The 21,535-nt window shown below is 46.3% G+C and overlaps 1 protein-coding gene and 1 pseudogene across 1 annotated transcript; one reads left to right on the top strand and one right to left on the bottom strand.

Annotated features, from left to right (window-relative positions):
* The first annotated feature begins 910 nt into the window (after positions 1-910).
* On the top strand, positions 911-3,013 carry LOC136514826 (scarecrow-like protein 9; annotated as a pseudogene).
* A 1,352-nt stretch (positions 3,014-4,365) lies between these two features.
* LOC136515147 (uncharacterized protein At5g02240-like) lies at positions 4,366-9,297 on the bottom strand. The gene is made up of 8 exons (XM_066508827.1): positions 9,126-9,297; positions 8,700-8,971; positions 8,563-8,599; positions 8,278-8,375; positions 5,467-5,539; positions 4,979-5,036; positions 4,771-4,894; positions 4,366-4,664 (listed from the first exon to the last, which is right to left on the bottom strand). The coding sequence occupies exons 1-8, from the start codon at positions 9,295-9,297 to the stop codon at positions 4,545-4,547; spliced, it is 954 nt and encodes a 317-aa protein (XP_066364924.1). The 3' UTR covers positions 4,366-4,544.
* Between the last annotated feature and the right edge of the window lie 12,238 nt (positions 9,298-21,535).

Raw genomic sequence — 21,535 nt, 5'->3', positions numbered from 1 at the left:
GCATCTTAACGACTTCAAATGAAAAAACTCAAAACTAGAAAGTTGTAGATCTCGTCGAGATCTATAATTTTCATATAAAAATTATTTTCATTTAATTTTGCAAAAAAACTATGATGATTTTTCTAAGATATATTAATCATATTAAATCATATTTTTTTTGTGGAATTAAATGAAAATAATTTTTATATAAAAATTATAGATCTCGACGAGATCTACAACTTTCTAGTTTTGAGTTTTTTCATTTGAAGTCGTTAAGATGCTCAAAAAAAATTAATAACAGATTTGAACTTAAGGGCATTTTCGTCTTTTCACACCTGTAGTTTGACGGCGTTAGAGCCTGAACTGACGGAAGTGGCATGGAGGACCCGAAAAAGTTGAAGTAGTGGCGCTGAAGACCGCTGAATTTTTCCAGGGGCACAGAGGGGATTACGATCTTTTATAAGGGCACACAGGGAAAAGTCTCTAAATTTTGACGCATCAACATTTTTCTCAACAGGAGATACTCTTCCAGAGTTCCAAGCTTATAATAGCCAATGTATGACTTTACAAGACAAGTAAGCACTACATCTATACACAACATTATGCGGATAAAACAAGATCGCTAGAACATTTAGAAGAATTATTCTACGTTTCATGCAATAGATAAAGTTGTGCTTCTGATGCTTAGTTGGTCTTGCAAACAACATGTAGCTGCCAGTGAACTTTGGGATTACTTCTGGGGGTGTTGCTCAAAAGGAATTCAATGATTGATAACCAAATGCATATTTTTTAATCAATTTCCTAAGGGGCACAAATAAAAAAAATCACCCAACTTAGGAGGAACTTATGTGGCATTGTAAATAAGAACTTATGTGGCACTGTAAATTAGACGTAGGGACATAAATTTGAGTCGAACAGGACTAAAGCTGTGAGGCACAAAGTTTCAAGCTAGCTAATGAGTGAGCAGGACTTTCACTGTTCTGTTGACGGAAGAACTAGCAGCATGCTGACCACTTTTATCCTTTTTTCGCTGTAGTTACTAAACAGGACATCTCAGTTGTGAAGGTACTTTTTTGGCAATTATATTTTGGAAGGAAAATCCCTCTACGCATGGCCAAGAAACAAAAGTGAAAGGTGGGATCTATCTTTTGTAGATCATACACTTTTCAAGAAAAGCTAGGTCTAGTGGAGCTCTAACACAATGGGAAGTCCTGAGTATTGTGAGATAAACTCAAATATGACTCTCGACTACATAAACCGACTGTTAATGGAGGAGGACACTGATGAGAAGGCCAGCATATACCAACAATTTGATGCACTTCAGGCCATGGAGAAGCCATTTTATGATATTCTTGGACAGACATATTCATCTTCACCTAAGGAGACAATGATCAGTAGAGATACCCAAGTAGATTGTCCCCAAGACAATTATAGTAAACAGGCATGCAGTGGTAGTTTTGTCAGTGATATTCTCGGGCCACAAGGTATGCACCTGGTAGCCAATGATTGGACTTCTGAATGTGACCGTTTGTCTTTGCAAATTGAGAGAGGTGCTGAGGAAGCAAATAAGTTAGTTCCCAGTATTGTGAAATTGGTTGATCTGGAAAGTAATGGCCTTTCTGATTCCAATCAAATGATAGAGGCAACAATTGGACAAAAGAACAAGCATGTAGGCAAAATACGAAGCCATCCTCATGTGGACTTGGAGTTTTTGGAAGCAAGGAACAGTAAGCATTTGCCATCTTGGCCAGTGAAACAACCCGGGATGAAATGTTTGACAGTGTTCTGCTCTGTGATTGGTAGTTTAATTGTGATGCTGCTCATCTTAGAGAAATCAAGGCAAAACAAGCAAATAACAGTTCACATAATGTTCGGAGAAAAGGATATGGTCAAGGGCAAGTGAAGTCACGAGTTAAGAAAAAAGAGGAGGGGATTGACCTCAGGGCTCATCTCATGCAGTGTGCACAAGCAATAGTAGTAAACAACCTTGCATTTGCTAGTGAGCTACTGGAGGCTGGCACTTTACTTTGCAAATGGTCTTGAGGCACGCTTGGCCGGGACAGGGAGTCATGTGTATCAGAAACTGATGGAGAAACGAACAAGGGCCAAAGACATGTTAAAGGCCTACCGCCTTTTCATTGCAGTGTGCCCTTTCTCTAGGGTAGCATACTACTTCTCCAACCAAACAATAGCTGACCTATCGAACGGACGACCAAAGGTGCATATCATTGATTTTGGCATCACACTCGGCTTTCAGTGGCCATCACTAATCCAGCGCTTTGCAAAACGAGAAGGTGGCCCCCCTAAGCTTCGTATCACAAGCATAGATGCACCTCAGCCAGGTTTTCGCCCCTGTGAAATAATTGAGGCGACAGGAAAACAGTTGGCTGAGTATGCAGAAATGTTCAATGTACCTTTTGAGTACCAAGGTATCGTCACACAATGGGAAGATATCTGCATGGAGAATCTCAATATTGACAAAGATGAGGTGCTTATAGTCAACTGCATGTACCGAACAAAACATCTTGGTGATGAGACAGAAGACATAGATAGTGCAAGGGATAGGGTACTGCGTACCATGAAGAGGATCAACCCAGAGGTTCTCATTCTTGGCATTCTGAATGGGCTCTACAGCTCCCCATTCTTCCTGCCACGATTCAGAGAGGTTTTGTTCCATTATTCTGCGCTGTTTGACGTGCTCGATGCAACTGCTCTCCAGAGTCATGAAGATAGGATACAGATAGAGAGGGATCTGCTTGGGCCAGAAGTACTTAATGTTGTAGCGTGTGAGGGTGCAGAAAGGATCAAGAGGCCAGAGACTTACAAACAGTGGCAAGTGAGATGTCTCAAGGCTGGGTTCAAGCAACTTCCTGTTGATAAAGCAATCCTGAAGAGATCAATAGATGAAAAAAACAAGCATTATAATGAAGACTTTGTCATCGACGAAGATAGCAGATGGCTGCTACAAGGATGGAAGGGGAGGATAATGCATGCGGTATCCTCATGGAAACCGAAAGAATCATACACTAATTAGTAAGATCCAAGTAGATATTTTGTGAGCAAGCCAGCTAAATTTGTAATGATGGTGTGAGGACCTTTAGACAATCTTCAGCAGAATGCTTTAGGTTTCACAAATTACTTCTCATGTTTGTGGATATTAGAGACAATCTTGGATAAAGACACGGAATTTTTGGCTTTTACATATCCTCTAGTCTAGACTCTCATTTGAACAACTGTACGTGCCACATTAAACAAGGCAAAAATGAGTTTTGGGAAAGAGGTGATGGGTAATATTGGAATGAATAGATATAGCAAGTATGAGCACCCTGGTCTATTGATTCAGGTTCTCCCCACACCTTCCCTATCTACCCTCTGATTGCAACTGGTGTCCCTAAGTCTAAGTGGCTACTCCGGCTATTGACAAGATTTGTCGAGCTTTTCTTTGGAAAGGGAGATCAATGGAGGTGTCCATCTTGTTGCCTGGGAAAAAAGTATGTATGCCAAGAGAGCTCGGAGGGTGGGGTATACGTAATCTTGTAATCTTCTATGGGGTCTATGGATGTGCTGGTTGTGGCTCCAAAAAATGTAACCTGATCAACCTTGGGTGGGACTGCAGTTATGTTATGACCAGCATCCCCTATGCCAGGCGCAAGCCCAATAGTGGCTAGGGGGCCGGTCTGTTAAGGGGCTTAGAGGCCCAATTTATCACTTATTTGGTATTTTCTTAGAGATAGATATAGTTCCTTAATTATAGCATCTATAGGGAAGGATAAATACTTGTAATCGGGATGATTGGAATTAAGCACAAAGCAACAATTAAGTTGATGACTTCCCTTGGGAGCTAGCCGTCCCTGCCCTCTCCCTCACGTGAACAGTGCCCGTGTACTGTAGCACTGCGGAACTTTAGGGCTGCAGCAGCAGCCGCCGCTTTCGCCGCCACGGCCCCTCGCCGACATCGAGAGTACAGACCACGTCCTCCCCTCTTCCACCCCTATAACCTGCGCAGCAACACCGGTAGGGCATCAAGTCGTATCAAGTTACCCATTCATGTCAACACTTCAGCATTGTTTGCTTCTCAATTACTGCTTGGATAATGGTTGTAACACGCTGTTTTGGTCCTTTTGGACTGATTACTGGCTTCATGGTCACTCCCTCATAGAGCTAGCGCCTGCCTTGGTTGCATTCTGAGGAGGGTATTCAATCAGAGAGCTGCTGTCCAAGCCCTAGAAGACCAAAGACTTGGAATCTTAACACAAAGAAACGCAACCCTACTGTGTGTTCAAGAAAAAGAAAGCATGAGTGCTGACTTATCTTTTGAACATTATGGATAACTTGGCAATCTTATTTGATACGAAAATTCATTAGCATTATGTGCAGAATCCACTGTCTAGACAGGAAATGAAGCAAAAAATAGCTAAAGAGAGAGTGAGAGATTAAATCCAACATGGGGCAACGGTAATATTTTATGAACTTAATAAACAGGAAACTAACCTGACTCAATACACATTTCATAGCGCTTTATAAAAGAATGCCCTCAATTTCTTGGCAACGACAATCTTATCTTTTTAGAAGCGACTATTAACTTGTGCAAAAAGTGCCCTAAAGTCTGTAGTTGGCGTCCCTTCACCTTCTGGTTTTGATGCCAGATCAAATGCCTTAAACTTTGCCTCTTCGAATAGCAAGGCCTGCATAGGAAAGTCACAGATCAATCAAACGCTAGAGTTAGCACTTATCACAAGAGCTTGAGAAAAGCATGGATCTACAGTTGTGTCTTCCACTGTACGAAGCTACCTGTATGAAAACTTCTGCAACATCAGCCCTGGCAATAGTTCTTGTTTCTGTTTTCAAGATCTCATCATCCTTCCCAACAATCAACTCTCGCAAGCCACCATCTTTATCTTGTAAACCGCCAGCTCTGCAAGGAAAAGAAAAACGAACAGTATATTACCAACATAAGCATTCACAGTTATAGCTTTAGCAACTCTCCTTGTGTTACAACCTTATAATTGTATATGGAAGACCAGAGTCCACTAGGTACTGTTCTGCCGCTTCCACACCTGAAAATTTAGAAGAAAATTACTAGCAACAACAACAACAACAACAAAGCCTTTAAGTCCCAAACAAGTTGGGGTAGGCTAGAGTTGAAACCCAACAGAAACAATCAAGGTTCAGGCACGTGAATAGCTGTCTTCCAAGCACTCCTATCTAAGGCTAAGTCTTTAGGTATATTCCATCCTTTCAAGTCTCCTTTTATTGCCTCTACCCAAGTCAACTTCGGTCTTCCTCTGCCTCTCTTCACGTTACTATCCTGACTTAGGATTCCACTACGCACTGGTGCATCTGGAGGTCTCCGTTGCACATGTCCAAACCATCTCAACCGGTGTTGGACAAGCTTTTCTTCAATTGGCGCTACCCCTAATCTCTCACGTATATCATCGTTCCGAACTCGATCCCTTCTTGTATGACCGCAAATCCAACGCAACATACGCATTTCCGCGACACTTAGCTGTTGAATATGTCGTCTTTTCGTAGGCCAACATTCTGCACCATACAACTCACTCTGGGCATAATTAACCGAAGACCGAAGACCGAACCGAAAAGACCGAGACCGAGACCGAAAAGACCGAGACCGAAAAGTTCGGTCATGAGTTCGGTCCTGGCTCCCAACTAACCGAAGTAATCACAGCTGTTGATGTCCCCTTGTATGTCCGAGACCGAAAAGCATACACCAAGGGATGTCCCCTTGTATGTCCCTTGTAACCTCATCCATCACTAAAGCAAACAAATAAGGGCTCAAAGCTGACCCTTGATGTAGTCCTATTCTAATCGGGAAGTCATCCGTGTCTCCATCACTTGTTCGAACTCTAGTCACAACATTGTTGTACATGTCCTTAATGAGCCCGACATACTTCGTTGGGACTTTATGTTTGTCCAAAGCCCACCACATAACATTCCTTGGTATTTTATCATAAGCCTTCTCCAAGTCAATAAAAACCATGTGTAGGTCCTTCTTCTTCTCCCTATACCGCTCCATAACTTGTCTTATTAAGAAAATGGCTTCCATGGTTGACCTTCCGGGCATGAAACCAAATTGGTTCATAGAGACCCGCGTTATTGCTCTCAAGCGATGCTCGATAACTCTCTCCCATAGCTTCATAGTATGGCTCATCAACTTAATTCTCCGGTAATTTGTACAACTTTGAATATCCCCTTTATTCTTGTAGATCGGTACCAATATACTTCTCCTCCACTCATCAGGCATCTTGTTCGATCGAAAAATATGGTTGAACAGCTTGGTTAACCATACTACAGCTATGTCCCCGAGGCATCTCCACACCTCGATTGGGATACCATCCGGTCCCATCGCCTTACCTCCTTTCATCCTTTTCAACGCCTCTCTGACCTCAGATTCTTGGATTCTCCGCACAAAGCGCCTATTGGTGTCATCAAAAGAGTCATCCAACTGAAAGGTTGTGTCCATATTCTCACCATTGAACAATTTGTCAAAATACTCTTGCCATCGATGTCGGATCTCATCCTCCTTTACCAAGAGATGCTCCCTTTCATCCTTAATGCACTTAACTTGGTTGAAGTCCCGTGTCTTTCTCTCACGAACCCTAGCCATCCTATAAATGTCCTTCTCTCCTTTCTTCGTACTCAAATGTTGGTAAAGATCCTCGTACGCTCTACCCTTTGCCACACTTACAGCTCGCTTTGCAGTCTTCTTTGCCACCTTGTACTTCTCTATGTTGTCCGCACTCCTGTCATGGTACAAGAGTCTATAGCATTCTTTCTTCTCCTTAATAGCCCTTTGGACTTCCTCGTTCCACCACCAAGTATCTTTAGCCTCGCGTCCCCTTTCTTTGGTTACTCCACACACCTCTGAGGCTACCTTCCGAATGTTGGTTGCCATCTTGTCCCACATATTGTTTATGTCGTCTTCTTCCTTCCAAGAGCCCTCTTTGATAACCCTTTCCCTAAATACCTCTGACGTCTCCCCTTTCAGTTTCCACCACTTTTTTCTTTTAATCTTAGCTTGTTTATTCCTATGGGCACGCACCTGAAAACGAAAATCTGCCACCAAAAGCTTATGTTGAGAAACAACACACTCCCCTGGTATCACCTTGCAATCCAAGCATGCTCGTTTGTCCTTTCTTCTTGCGAGGACAAAGTCAATCTGGCTACAGTGTTGTCCGCTACTGAAGGTCACTAGATGAGATTCTCTCTTTCTAAAGAAAGTGTTGGCTATCATCAGGTCAAAAGCTACCGCGAAGTCCAGAACTTCCTTCCCCTCCTGATTCCTACTACCATACCCAAAACCTCCATGAACTGCCTCGAAACCTGCGCTTGTAGTACCTACATGTCCATTAAGATCTCCTCCTATAAAAAGCTTCTCACTACTAGGTATAGCTCTAACCAGACCATCTAAGTCTTCCCAGAACTGTCTCTTAACACTCTCGTCGAGGCCTACTTGGGGGGGCATACGCACTAATTACGTTCAATACCATATCACCAACGACAAGCTTGACTAAGATAATCCTATCTCCTTGCCTTCTCACTCCCACCACACCATTCTTGAGGCTCTTATCAATCAAAACTCCTACTCCATTTCTATTCGCGACTGTCCCTGTGTACCAAAGCTTGAAACCTGTATTGTCCACCTCCTTTGCCTTCTGACCCTTCCATTTAGTCTCTTGAACGCATAATATATTTACACGCCTCCTAGTCGCGGTATCAACTAATTCTCTTAACTTACCTGTAAGTGACCCTACATTCCAACTACCTAAACGGATCCTAGTTGGTTCGACTAGCTTCCTTACCCTTCGCACCCGTCGACTCTGATGCAAAGACCCTTGCTCATTTTTCACTACACCCGGGCGCCGATGTAGCGCGCCACTAAGGAAGCGACGACCCGATGCTTGGTTACTTGACACCATGCCCAGATCACGACACGGCGCGTCACGGGGGTGACGACCCGGCCCTTGCCCATTTAACACCATACCCGGGTTCCGATATGGCGCGTCGCTAAGAGGGTTACGCCCCAACGATTTTTCTTTCGGGTTTCATCTCCATTTAAGTGGCTAAGTTTTTACATTGGCTCGCCACGCCTAACACAACCCTCCTCCTTTACCAGGGCTTGGGACCTGCTATGCTGGGACACCAAAGGCGCCCCACCATAGGCGGAGTTGCCAAACAATACAGGCACGCAGATGATGTTCTCATGCACACAACACATGTGCATGGACAGACAAACATAGAATAGAACAAGTTGGAAGAAAAGCTAAATATGCTATGTACCAGTATATTCGCATTTCCTAATTTGTTTAGTGGGCAATTGATGTCTGTTCCTCCCATGGATCCCACCAAAACTATGTGCTTTGCACCAATGCTCTTAGCTGCGTAAACATGCAAGAAAAAAGAGCTGAGAAAAAAAAAAGGTACGTTTGCCAGAAAAAAAAAAGAACAGCTTCACCGAACAGTCATTTTGAAACGAACAGTAGTTTAACAGATTAGCATAAAAACACAGGTTGCCTATGAAGCTTTAATAAAAGACATATATGCAAGACAAGGGGTAACATTTACCGGCATCTATTTGATTCTTTTGGCCTATCCAATCCACCTTGAAACAGAGACAAACAACACAGAGCATTAATTCCAAACAAATTCAGGAACTGACACAGCACTGCAATGTAAGCATTATATCAAACAATTTCAGCCACCTGCTCAGGATAACTCCCTTCTTCAAAGTAAAACTCAGGCCGGCCCCCTTTGCTGGGATCAAACCCCGGCTTCATCTTGGGGACCGCGCTGGTGAGGATGATGAGCGCGTCGATTCCCTCAATCGCAGGAGCAATGCTCTCGGGGTCTCTTATGTCGCCGATGAACACGTCATCACCGCCTCCGATTTTGCCCTTGCTCTCTCCCGTCCTGACTAGGCCTCGTCCCACAAACTGGCCTGCCCTCTCCTTCAACTTCTTGTACACAATTTGGCCTGGGTTACCACAGATGGGAAAAATTGGATTTTTGCAATCGGAGAGATGAATCAGCAACAATGTGAACCGCTCTAGGCTCTATCAACGGCCAAAAGCCGAGAGCTTTGCCTACGGATGAGAAATGCCAAATGAGCGGAACTTCAGGAAACCTACCTGTCCGGCCGCCGGCGCCGGTGACGAGCACGGTGCGCGGCGACCCACCGCCGGCCGCGGCCAGCCCGGCCCTCCTGGGTCCCCGCCTCGCTGAGATAACCTGGCAGGGATGCCGTAGAGGTGCGCCCGTGAACGGAGAAGCCAACCGCACACACGCCGCCGCCGTGGCCATGGTTCTCCGCCGTGGCCATGGTCTCCTTCTCGCTTTCGTGCCGCAGGTTGCGACGGATGATGGCCGTTGAGGCTTGTTGGGCCGCATGTGTGAGTGGGCCAAACCCACTTCGAATTGAGCCTGTTTTGTCAGGATCAGGGGAGTGTGCTTCGTTGCTGGAAATAGCCCAAAGATTGGTTTTGAGAGGATCTTGTCCTTTAAAAATATGCTCGGACGCTGCTTCCTAGGGCTGCGGACCGGCTCAAAAATTTCGGCAACCTGCTCATTTGTACCAAATCGATCCGACCCTTCAACGGCTTCTAAAAAAACTAGACGATACATATTTCTCCACTTCACTTCGCGGCGTTCTCCACCGCCACATCCACGCTGCTTGCTCGCAGCGGTAGCCTCCACCGAGTCGGCGAGCCTCTCGCTGACGTCGGGGTCTGGCCACTCGCGTGGTGCCGCTAGCTGGCCGGGCCAATCCAGAAGCAACCGCACAGACGCCCGGACGCCACGTGTCGCCAGGCGATAAGAAGAAGGGGTCGTCGCTGGCCGGGCCCAAGCCAGGCACAGGCGAAGCTAGCCGCTGCCAGGTCATGCCACCATCCTCGGTCATCGGCGGGCCGGAACCGGCCGTTCCCCTTTCTGCTCTGCGTCGTGCGAAAGAATGGTGAAAACGCATGTTGCAAGCATATGTTTCAATTGTTTTAAATGTTTCAAAACACAAGTGTTTCAGTTGAATGTTGCAAAAGTAGATCGGGATGTTGCATATGTTGCAATGATTGTACACGTATGTTGCAAGTGTCTGTTCCCGATGTTTCATTTGTGTTTTTCAGATGTATGTTGGAAGTGTGTTTATCTAGATGCACACATATGTTGCAAGTATTTTATCACTACTACACTCGCACCTTTCACAGCCGCGTTATAACCCACATCGCAGTCCAATTTTGGCATCGGCAGTAAGCTGTCGGCAGTGATACTCATAGCCCTCACCGTCGGTATCTAGGACCGACTGGGGTGTACACTACACCGTCGTATTGGCTTATCATTTGTCCGTGATAAGGTCCTTACTTCCGTTGTATTGGAGTACGACCCGCGTATGTGGGTATGCACTAACACCGTTGTATGGCTTATGATCCGTCCGTGATCATATCCTTATTCCGTCGCATTGGAGCATGACCCACCTGTGTCGAGGCGAACATCACCATCACTTTAGCGTATGATCCATCTGGTCATAGGGTATGATCACTATCGCGTTGCAGTACGATCCGCCCGTGATGATCCTTTAGTCGGTGTCGGGTTACTAAATGATTCGGCGTTGATGCACTACTAACCCCTGCTGCATCAGACAAATAGCGATGGTGATGGCCGTCTGCTTCACCAAAGACGAGTGGTACGGCGGTGACGACAAAACAACCAACGGCCCACAACGAAAAGTACTTGTTATAATCATTACACATTACTCATCATGTCCACAACGAAGAGTACTTGTTATAATAACAATGCTCGACACTAACATAACAATTATGTCAATTGATGAATTAACACAAGTGGTACATAGATAGCATAATAAAGGTTCTGCTCCCTACAGACTTACGTAACTAAAATCGAGGTAGATATGCTCCGCTCCTTTAGATTGGCACTCCTTGATCAGCATGGAACCCCTCTTCTTCCTCCCATAGCCATTGCAGAAAAATCGTTCAAAAGCACAGAGACTTCAAAAACTGCACAATGCAAAGCAGCAGGATTAATAATATTCAACATACCATTGGTTTAGTTAGCAAGCCAAAATTGGACTATATATAGACTCAAAACAACTCCCTACCTGAACAAAGACATATCATAACAACAAAATACAACATATGCACTTTTACTGCTCTGCTAATGACTCCGTGAACAAGGAAACATAAGGCAGATAATGAGGTCCGTTCAAATAAATACTCTAGGTACTTTTAAGATAGCGGACAACCCGGGCAGGGAGGACATGAACTTTTTTTGCGGCTCATGTCATATGACATTAGTGTTCTAGGTGAACTGCAATCACTCTATTGTCCGCATTGGCAGCCTCGGAACCGAGTAAGTGTTTGAGAAGCATATTTCAAGTGTTTCATCTATTTTCAGACGTATGTTGTAAGTGTTGCATCTGGATGTTTTAAAGTAGATCAGGTGTTGCACATGGGATGCGCGTGGGAAACAGAAGGGGCCGCGAGTAGTCTCCCCGCACAGTCTGTCAGCGCAGGCCCCGCATGGGCGCGCGAAACGTATGCGTGAGCGGAGGCGTGCTAACGCAAGCGCAGGCGTGGAGTGCAGGCGTGCGTGTGAAAACAGAGTGCAGCGTGGAAGTCCAGACGCGGTGCTTCCGTTCAGACGTCCGCATGCTAGCACTACCATTAAAATATCACTTTTCGTAGATTATTATTCAGGGCCTATCATCAATTAAACACATCCGATCCTAAAAAAACGGAAGATCAATGAAACACATCCGATCCCCAAAAGAAAAAAAAATCAATGAAACACATCCAAGTTTTTTTATATAAGAGAATTAATGTAGAGCCTGGAGTTACACCTTAATAAATGTGTGTGTTGGTATGAAGATTTTTAAGTTTTGGAAAATGGTGGTTCGAAAATGAAGGTTTTAAAGCCTAGAACAGTTCCTGTCAAGGTGAGAGTAGTATGGGTATTTGGCCAATATAAGGTAGGAATTTTAAGAAGATCAATTAGAGGTCTGGCGATCAATATAGTTGTAGTGTTAAATAGATAGAAAGTCGGTTTTGCCGAGGAATACTAGTCAAGATCTCATCTATGAATCTTGAGAGTTAACTACGGATGAAACGGCTAGAATGAAACAGATTGCTAAAGAACTTGGTAAGATTTGGGCATTGGAGTAGGAAATTAAAGGTAGACAAAGATCAAGGTATAAATGTTTTTGAGGGGGTAGAAACACGGCATGTTTTCAGTTTGTAGCAAATCAAAGAAATAAAAAGAAAAAAGTTGAAATTCTAGAGGGTCTCAAATTCTAGTGGAAGACCAAAGGTATAATAAATATAAGAAAATTTGGTGTTTCTACCCTTATTCCAAGCTTTAATGGTAATTTTACCCCTCCTTTTTTTAACTTTGTGTTTTTTACCCTCGTTATTTTTACGTGAAGCCTCCGTCTACACCTGCTTTGTAAACACCATTGGTAATGGTCGGATTAAATAGCAAAAAAAAAAGATAGGTGGCCGAAAAGACAAAAATGCCCCTGGGGCCTTTTCCTACTCGGCAAAGTCGCACGACACGGTCTTGGTTCGCAAGTCGCGGTTGCTGGCTTAGGGTTCAAGCGGCGCGGCTCCCGGCGGCGCGCCTCCTTCTCCCCGTCGCCCTCCCCATCTCCCTGCCCTCCACATTCCTCAGCTCGCGGCGAAGACCGCCGGCGGCGCTACGGGGGAGGGGGTGCGGGAGCCTCTGTGGGCGCTAGGGAGGCACGCGGCCACACCCTGGCGACGAGCGGGAGGCCGCGCGTCCAGCCCCCGACGGCGCGTGGGAGGCACGCGGCGAGCCCCCTGCGGCTCTCAGGAGGGCGTGGCCACCCCCGGCGACCAGCGGGAGGGCGCGCAGCCACCCCCGGCAGCACGCGGGTGACATGCGGCGAGCCCCCTGCAGCGCACGGCTCGCCCCGGCACGGCGCCGCCGGCTTCTGTGGCTTTGCGCGATGGTCAGTCCTTCCGGTCCTGTATCTGTTTGGCAAAATGTTGGTTTTGTATCTGTCTTTTCAGATGAAACTGAATATGCATTTTTATGATTTGTTTTCATCAATAAACAGATTTGAAGAGTTTATCGACCGGAGACGTTCACTTGTAATGCAAAAAAATGTTCGTGTAGGTTGACAAAACAGCCACTAGTTGTATTGCACTTCGTTGTAATCTTCAGTAGTCAGTTTATGCCTGGCATGTGTATCCAGCGGAGATTTCTAGAAACCTATACTGCTTAAATCTTCGGCTGGGCGCGCGGCGTCCCCGACCCGGTGTCCCCGCTTAGCAATGTACTTGAGCTTCTGTAATATCTGGACTTGGGCCATGTTTAGTTTCACCAAAATCCAAACTTTGACACTATGCAAAAATAAGATTCTCCGTCACATCAAACTTGCGGTACATGCATGGAGTACTAAATGTTGACGAAATCAAAAACTAATTGCACAGTTTGGTTGTACTTTGCGAGACGAACGTTTTGAGCCTAATTAGTCAACGATTGAACAATTATTATCAAATACAAACGAAATGCTACAGTGCGCTACAATAAATCGGGCGGCGCAAAGTTCGGCGAACTAAACGCGGCCTTGTTGGAGTTAATTAGAAACGGATCTCCAAGGAACAAGGAAAATGCTGCTGGTGTTGCCAGTTATGGTGCATCTATGCAATGGCAAGCAGCAGCAGCATCTTGCTGAAGCACAGAGGAGGCCAGGCATCGTTGAGCGCATGCAGATATGCGAATTGTGTGATATAATAATTTGTGTTTGTATGAATTTTGGCATAAATGCTATCAAATTTTTGCACATATTTATAATAATAAAAGGAACACAAGAATTATGTGTGATTTTGTTACCAATATCTCTAGCAAATCTATCAAAACTTTGGTCATGAAATAGGGGTAAAATCACAAAAATCTCTAACAAAACAGAGGTAAAATTACATGGGCAAACTTGTCTTTTGTCTAAAAGTTAATATCGTTAACATGACTTCACGGAATAGGGGTATACTCTTCCTTCGTTTTGAAAACACAAAGGTAAAATTACAAAGTTAAAAAAACAAGGGTACAATCACTATTTCGCTATAAAATAGGGATAGAAACGCTTAAGCCTCTAAATATAAAGGTGAATTTTTACAAGAACTTCTTTGCTTTCTAGGAGCTAGGATAGAGGTAGTGCTAGGCTAGATACTAGTTTCTGTACTAAATCGAGAAGGTTACTAGAGAGGAAAAGAATGATGAATCACTACCGGAGGCCGGGGCTTTGCCGAGTGTTTTTACACTCGGCAAAGAGCCCTTTGCACTTGGCAAAGGCTTTGCCGAGTGTAGCACTCAGCAAAGTTCGTTCGGCAAAATTTTTCTCGGCAAAGGGTCTTTGTTGGGTGTTTTTTATCCGGGCACTCGGCAAAATAAAAAAATAATTTGCCGAGTGCTTGGGGCGGCACTCGGCAAAATATTTTCAGCCGTTGTGGCGCCGGCCGTTAACGGTTATTTTGCCGAGTGCCCGACCCAGCACTCGGCAAATTTTTTTTAAAAATTACTTTGCCGAGTGCCCCAGCCCAGGCACTCGCCAAAGTTTTTTTTTTATTTTTTTTTAAAATTACTTTGCCGAGTGCCCCTGCCCAGGCACTAGGCAAAGTTTTTTTTATTTTTTTTAAATAATTTCTTTGCCGAGTGCCCCTGTTTAGGCACTCGGCAAAGAATTTCTGATTTTTTTTTAAAAAAAATACTTTGCCGAGTGCCGCGGCAAGGCACTCGGCAAAGAAATTATATATTTTTTTTTGAAAAATCTTTGCCGAGCGAGTGCCTTGCCCATGGCACTCGGCAAAGACCCCGAGAATTGCAAAAAAAAATTTTACATTCCATTGTAACAGACAAAATATATATATATATATATATATATGTATATATATATATATACATATATATATATATATGTACATCAATCATCACATCTATATCACCAACATGCATTATATATCACAAGCACACGCATATTTAATAAATTCATCGAAAATCCATCACAAATGCACCAAAGTTCAACATCACAAGTTTATTATTACAAGTTCAACATCACAAAGTTCAACATCCCTACTGCGGCGACGGAGACTGCAGGTGTGGCCCCCCGGACTGCGGTGAAGGACCGAACTACGGCGAAGGGTTGACGCGATCAGCCGCCGGTGACACGGTAGCGGGATTGTTTGAACCCGCTGACGGAGGCTGCACAAAAAAGAAGAGATTGCATGTGTTAGACTCAAAATTGAAAATTTCAGCAGCACCTCCCCTGCATGGGGAGGTTTCCAACCTGCAATAAACAACGGCACGAAGGCCGACAATCCCAACGGCACGAAGGCCGAAAATCACAATGGCACGAAGGCCGACAATCCCAACAGCACGAACGCATTAAACTTTCATACTCATAGGAGTGAAGTGTCGAACCGGAGCTGGAGCTGGAGCTGGCAATTGCACTTGGACACCCGATGCTTGCCCGATGGTTTGCATGATCTGATACATGTCCGCCATCTGCTTCTTCGTGGCCTCCAGCTCTGCGGTCAGGTGCGCTTGCGTCTCCCTTGTCTCTGCCAGCTCGGCCTGCAGTGTTTCAATCACATGTTTCAGTATTGCAAATCTGATCAATGTGTGTAACGTTCAATGTACGACGAGTGAAACCGGAATTACCTGAAGTTCGTCGACCCGCGACAGTGTTGGAGTAGGCCGTGCACGTATGGGAAGGCTTCTGGCCGTGCTCAGTGCCCTCACATCGGAGAAAGAGGGTGCAGAGCTCGAGGAGTCAGCGCCATCTGCAATCCATAACCGCCCGTGCTTCCTGCCTTGCCCCAGCCTCACGATCACCTCTGTCTCAAGGGGCTCAGTGCTCAGATTGTGATCTGAGCCACGGAGCGCCCTAACCGCCTCCGCGTAGTCTCTGACCTTAGCGTGGACGCTCGGGTCAGAGTAAGCCTGGGCAGTGGCATCCGGGTTGAAGACGACACCAGATTTCACCGGGCCCATGTGGGACACAGCCCATGCCCCAAAAAATGTGGACAATCCAAAACAGAAACGCTCGTAGATATGCAAAGACCTGCATAACTCCGACCATATCTCTTTCGGACGGGAGACGCCTAACTGGGATCAGCGACCTAAGACCATGATACGAATAGAGGGGTTATACCTAGGGTGCCGGTGAGGTCAGGCTAGCGGGGCTGTGGCGAGTCGGTGCAGTGGCGCCGCGACGCGGTGCAGGCAGACCCGCAACGCTAACGAAGACAATCGGGGTCACCGAGGTCCCTCCGCCGGGGCCTCCTCCTGCATAAAAAGGCAATACATTAGTGATAATTGAAAATTTCGGCAGAACCTCCCCTACACGGGGAGGTTTCAAAAACCTGCAAAAAAGATCGGCATGAAGGCCAACATCCACAAACAACGGCTCGATGGCCGAAAACCACATACAACAACTATTACTACTAACAAGGGCTCGATGGCCAACATCCATTGCACGATTTGAATAGAAAGGGAAGGGCGAACCTAGTGTGCTCGTTGACGGTGGGCGGAGTCGGGAGCGGGGCGCCGAGGGCACGACACCGCCACTAACGAGGGGTGGACAGCGGCCGGGGCTCCTCCTCCCTTTTTCCTCCTCCCTTCTCCTCTCCACCACCCTTCTCCATCTTCCTCCTCCCTTCTCCTCTCCTCCCTCCCTTCTTCCTTCTTCCTTCTTCCTCCTCCCTTCTCCCTTCTTCCTCCTCTTCTCCCCTTCCCCTCTCTCCCTCCTCCCCTGCTCCTCCTACCTCCCCTGCTCCTACGGGCGGCGCGGCCAGGGAAGGGACGGTCGGGGACACGGCCGCCGCTGCCGGAAATGGCCAGCCGGCACCAGCCAGCCACCTCTGGGCAGCCGAGGCGAGGGGGGCCGGGCCGCAGGGAGCTGCCGGGGCGGGGCGCGGCCAGCGATGGGTGCGGTCGTGGGAGAGGCCAGCGGAGGGCGCGGGTGCGGGCGCGGCCGGCGGCGGGCGCGAGGGCGGGGCTCGCCGGCGGCGGTGATTCACCGGTTAGGGCGCGGCAGCGGCGGGGGTGGGCGCGACAGCGGCTAGGGTGGGCGCGGGGGAGCGGGCGAGTGGCTGGGGGTGTGACTTAGGGTTGGGCCGCACGGGGGTTGGGCCGGTGGGCTTTTAGTGCCCAGTTTTTTTTATTTCAACTTTGCCGAGTGCCCCCCATGGCACTCGGCAAAATATTTTTTTTATTTTGGGCCCAAATTTTTTTCTGGGGCCTTGTGACAGTATTTCAAACTCTATTTTAAAATTTGGGACAATTTTGACTTGTTTTGATATATTTCATTAGTTTATTTCGTTTCGTCGAATTTTTCGGGATATTTCAAATTTGAACTGCAGGTACATGGAATAATGGACTTTGGTCATCCAAAAATTGATACTCATGATATTTAGGGTATGTTTAGGCCGTATCCAGGAACTCACATGAAATCTCGAGCATCTCGTTGACGGAACATGTCGAGGTACTTGCCGGAAATGTGATTTTAAATTATATAAAATGCAAACGAAGTCCGAAAATCGCGAAACTTGTCGAGGCGTCGTGTTATCGCATGTGGAGGCTGTGGTAAAAAATGAAGAAGGTTTTGAGCAAGTTGTGACGTCGGATGCCAAAAACCCAGACATCTCCACATGTGAACACGACGCCTCGACAAGTTTCGTGATTTTCAGACTTCGTTTGCATTTTATATAATTTAAAATCACATTTCCGGCAAGTACCTCGACATGTTACGTCAACGAGATGCTCGAGATTTCATGTGAGTTCCTGGATACGTCCTAAACATACCCTAACTATCATGAGTATCAATTTTTGGATGACCAAAATTCATTATTCCATGTACCTGCAGTTCAAATTTGAAATATCCCAAAAAATTCGACGAAACGAAATAAACTAATGAAATATATATAAAAAAGTCAAAATTGCCCCAAATTTTAAAATAGAGTTTGAAATACTGTCACAAGGCCCCAGAAAAAAATTTGGGCCCAAAATCAAAAAAAAAATTATTTTGCCGAGTGCCATGGGGGGCACTCGGCAAAGTGGGCTTTGCCGAGTGCCGGCCCAGGAGGCACTCGGCCAAATATGATTTTCAAAAATATAAAAAAAATTTGCTGGGTGCCTAGCGCTGGCACTCGGCAAAATAAGTTTTAAAAAATAAAAAAAAAATTTGCCGAGTGCCCAAGGCTTACACTCGGCAAAATATGTTTTTAAAAAATAAAAAAAAAATTGCCGAGTGCCTAGGTCTGGCTCTCGGCAAAATAAGTTTTAAAAAATAAAAAAAATTGCCGAGTGCCTATCTCTGGCACTCGGCAAAATATATATATATTTTTTTAAAAAAATTACCGAGTGCCATGGGCTGGCACTCGGCAAAATATGTTTTTAAAAAATAATAAAAAAATTTTGCCGAGTGCCTGGGCTAGCACTCGGCAAAATAAGTTTTTAAAAAAAAATTGCCGAGTGCCGCCCATTAGGCACTCGACAAAATCTGACGGCAGGTGGCCGCCGTCACGGGTCGGCCACCTTTTGCCGAGTCTGATCTTTGCCGAGTGCCGCGGCACTCAGCAAAGCCCAGTTTTGCCGAGAGCTAGGCTTTACCGAGTGCCTGACACTCGGCAAAGCCACCTTTGTCGAGTACTTTATTTTGCCAAGTGCGGCACTCGGCAAAATATTGCTTTGCCGAGTGCGCCGATAAAAAGCACTCAGCAAAGTCTCAGGCACTCGGCAAAGTCTAGTTTTCCAGTGGTGAATTGTTGTGCTAAAGGGGCTCCAGGTCTAGATGGACTATCTTTTCATTTTACTATCCTTATAAGAAACTATCAAAAGTGATCTAATCAACCCATTTAGTGATTTTAGTGAAGGGAAATCAGATCTTTTCATGATAATTTTTGCCATGTTAACCTTAATTTCCAACAAAGCTAAAGCTAGGAATATGTTAGCTAATAGGCTCAGGAAGTTAGCTCAGCCTCAGAGGTTGCTTTCTTCTCAACAAAGTGCTTTCATCAAGGGCAGATTTGTCCCGGAAGTGCAACAACAGCACATGGGATTTTTTATAGTGTTCACAAATTGAAAATCTAAAAATTATTTTGAAATTAGATTACATAAAAGCATATGACATAGTTAGTTGAGATTTTCTTGTTGACATCCTAGAATCTAAATCTAAATGGAGACGAAAGTAAGTTCTTCAAATTTGGTAAAGGCCTTATACAGGGGACCCTATCTCTCCTATTCTTTTCAACTTTGTTGGTGATGTCTTGACTAGAATGTCAATGAAGGTAGCTAGAGCTAAGTTAGTATAAGGTCTTATATATGTTTGATTTTAGACATGATGGTGTTATCTCCCCAAAATATGTAGATGATACCAATTTTTTGTTGTTGTTGATGATAAGGATCACTTGAAGAATCTAAAAAAGGTATCATGGTATGGGTTTAACAAATTTCTGACATAAAGGATCAACTTCCACAAAAGTGAGATTGTTCTTCCAAATGTACATATATAGGGAGAGTAGATGTTTGTTCCCCGTAGCTGGCTTGATAGAATGTGAAGAAAGAGATTGAGGGAGAGACCAAAAGATGGAGTTCCAAAGGTGCACACGTGGAGGGGAATGGACCTGCAATGAATAGTTTTAAAACTTCATGAACCTATAAATCTACTTTTGGAGTTGATGAATCTAACTGAAACCCTGTATAAGTAAATGGACCCCAGTGCATCTAAGTCAATTATTTTTGGCCAATAGAAAGCATGATGCAATTGGGGGGAGGGGCTTAAGGAGGTGCCTCTCTCAATGACTTACGTCACCCGGTTGAATATCCTTCACGCGTTATCATGGGCGGACCTACAGTTGTGCCCGGGTATTCCCGGGCATACCCATCATTTTTGGGAAAAATTTTAGTAGTTCTTAGAGGTATATACATGTACAATATAGTTAAGGTCTCAAAATTGCAACTCTTCACTATTTTCTGCCTGTAATTCGTATCTAACTGAAAAGCAGCCCACAGGCCACACCTAACCGAATGGCCCAATGGCCCATCTGGCATTCCCACTCCCTAATCTCCAATTCCCCACTCCCCAAACCCATCAGGAGGCTGCCGTAGGGGTAGGGCAGCCAGCAGCTTGGAACGTTCGAGTTCGACGAACGCGGAATCCACCACGCCGCCGCCGGGCCGCCCGCCCGCGCCGCCGCTCGCGGCGCCGGCGCCCCCCGTCCCCCTCCCTGCCGCCCTGCTCCCCCCGGCAGCTGCGGAGCCAGAGCTGCTCGCTCGGCACGACCCGAGCCGCAGGAGCCGGCGAGCTCAACTGCTCTAGTACCTCGATTTGATTTTTTTCATTTAGAGCTAATCAAAATTCAAATTCCTTTGGCCTTTGCTATGTTCAGAGGTAATCAAAATTCAAATGTCTTGGCTCTTGTGAACTTTTTAGGTTGATTATCCAAATATTTTTTTGTCATGGGCATAGCCTACTCTAAAATCCTAGGTCCGCCACTGCGCGTTATAGATTTCGTGACTATACCATATGCGTTACTACTAAAGCGGCGCAGGCTATAGCCTATAGCCTATAGCTGTGAAAGGCGGTTGCTTATAGATATGGTGATGGATGCTGGAGGCGGCTAGAGATACACCATGTAACGTACGCATGCATCATGCCTATTACGCCTGCTCTAGTGCAATGGTAAGTCCATCCATACTAACTTACCTGTCATCATTGCGCGGGAACTAGTGAACTACCATAGTGCCTGCACATTTGCGGCGGGGGACTCGAGAGGCGACGACCGAGATGACGAGAGAAGCATGAGGGACGATCCTTCTCACGCGCGCCACGGACCGACGACGACATCGGCGCCCTGGAATTCCTTGGTTTGGAATCTATAGCAGACATGGACCCCTACTTTCTCAACAGAATGCGCGCTAGGGTGCCCGGTGTTGCTGCGCTGTGGGTTTGTCTCCAGGCTCAGCTGTTGGGGGATTCAGTTACTGGTGGCTACTATTAAAGGCCACGCCCTCGGGCACAAGTGACACTGCCCGGTGGGTCCCCCAGTTTCCTTCCTTCCTCTCCTCACTGAATTCGATGGAGGAAGGCCGCGAGGGGAGCGAGAAGCAGGTGGAGGCGGCGAAGAAGCTGGCGAGGAGCGGCAGCAAGAGAGCCGGGGCGAGGAGCTGGCCGACGCCCGTGCGCGGGCACGGGCACGGCAGGAGGTGGTCTTCGTCGACGGACCTGGACTACATCGAGACGGCGCCGGCGGTGACACCCACGCCCACGGCGGGCGGTGCCGCCGCCGGAGCCGCGGTGCTCGGCAGGAGCTACTCCACCACCGCCGCGATCGCGGTCGCCGTCGACGGCGGCATGAAGCAGCAGGAGCGGCAGCAGGCAGCGCCGGAGGGCGAGGGGGAGGGGGAGGGGGAGCAGCGTCCGAGGAGGCGCTGTGGCGCCGGCGCGCGCCTGTCCCGGAAGATCAAGGAGCACCGGGCGCGGTTCTACATCATCCGCCGCTGCGTCGCCATG

Source organism: Miscanthus floridulus, chromosome 17, assembly GCF_019320115.1.
Source record: "Miscanthus floridulus cultivar M001 chromosome 17, ASM1932011v1, whole genome shotgun sequence".
NCBI classification, from domain to species: Eukaryota; Viridiplantae; Streptophyta; class Magnoliopsida; order Poales; family Poaceae; genus Miscanthus; species Miscanthus floridulus.
This window is presented reverse-complemented; position numbering and strand designations above follow the sequence as displayed.

Coding starts and splice junctions, on each gene's coding strand:
- LOC136515147 (XM_066508827.1), bottom strand. CDS start 9,297: ATGGCCACGGCGGCGGCGTGTGTGCGGTTGGCTTCTCCGTTCACGGGC. Junction 4,895..4,978: donor CTTCCATATACAATTATAAG/GTTGTAACACAA, acceptor TTTTCCTTGCAG/AGCTGGCGGTTTACAAGATA. Junction 4,665..4,770: donor TTGCAGAAGTTTTCATACAG/GTAGCTTCGTAC, acceptor TTTCCTATGCAG/GCCTTGCTATTCGAAGAGGC.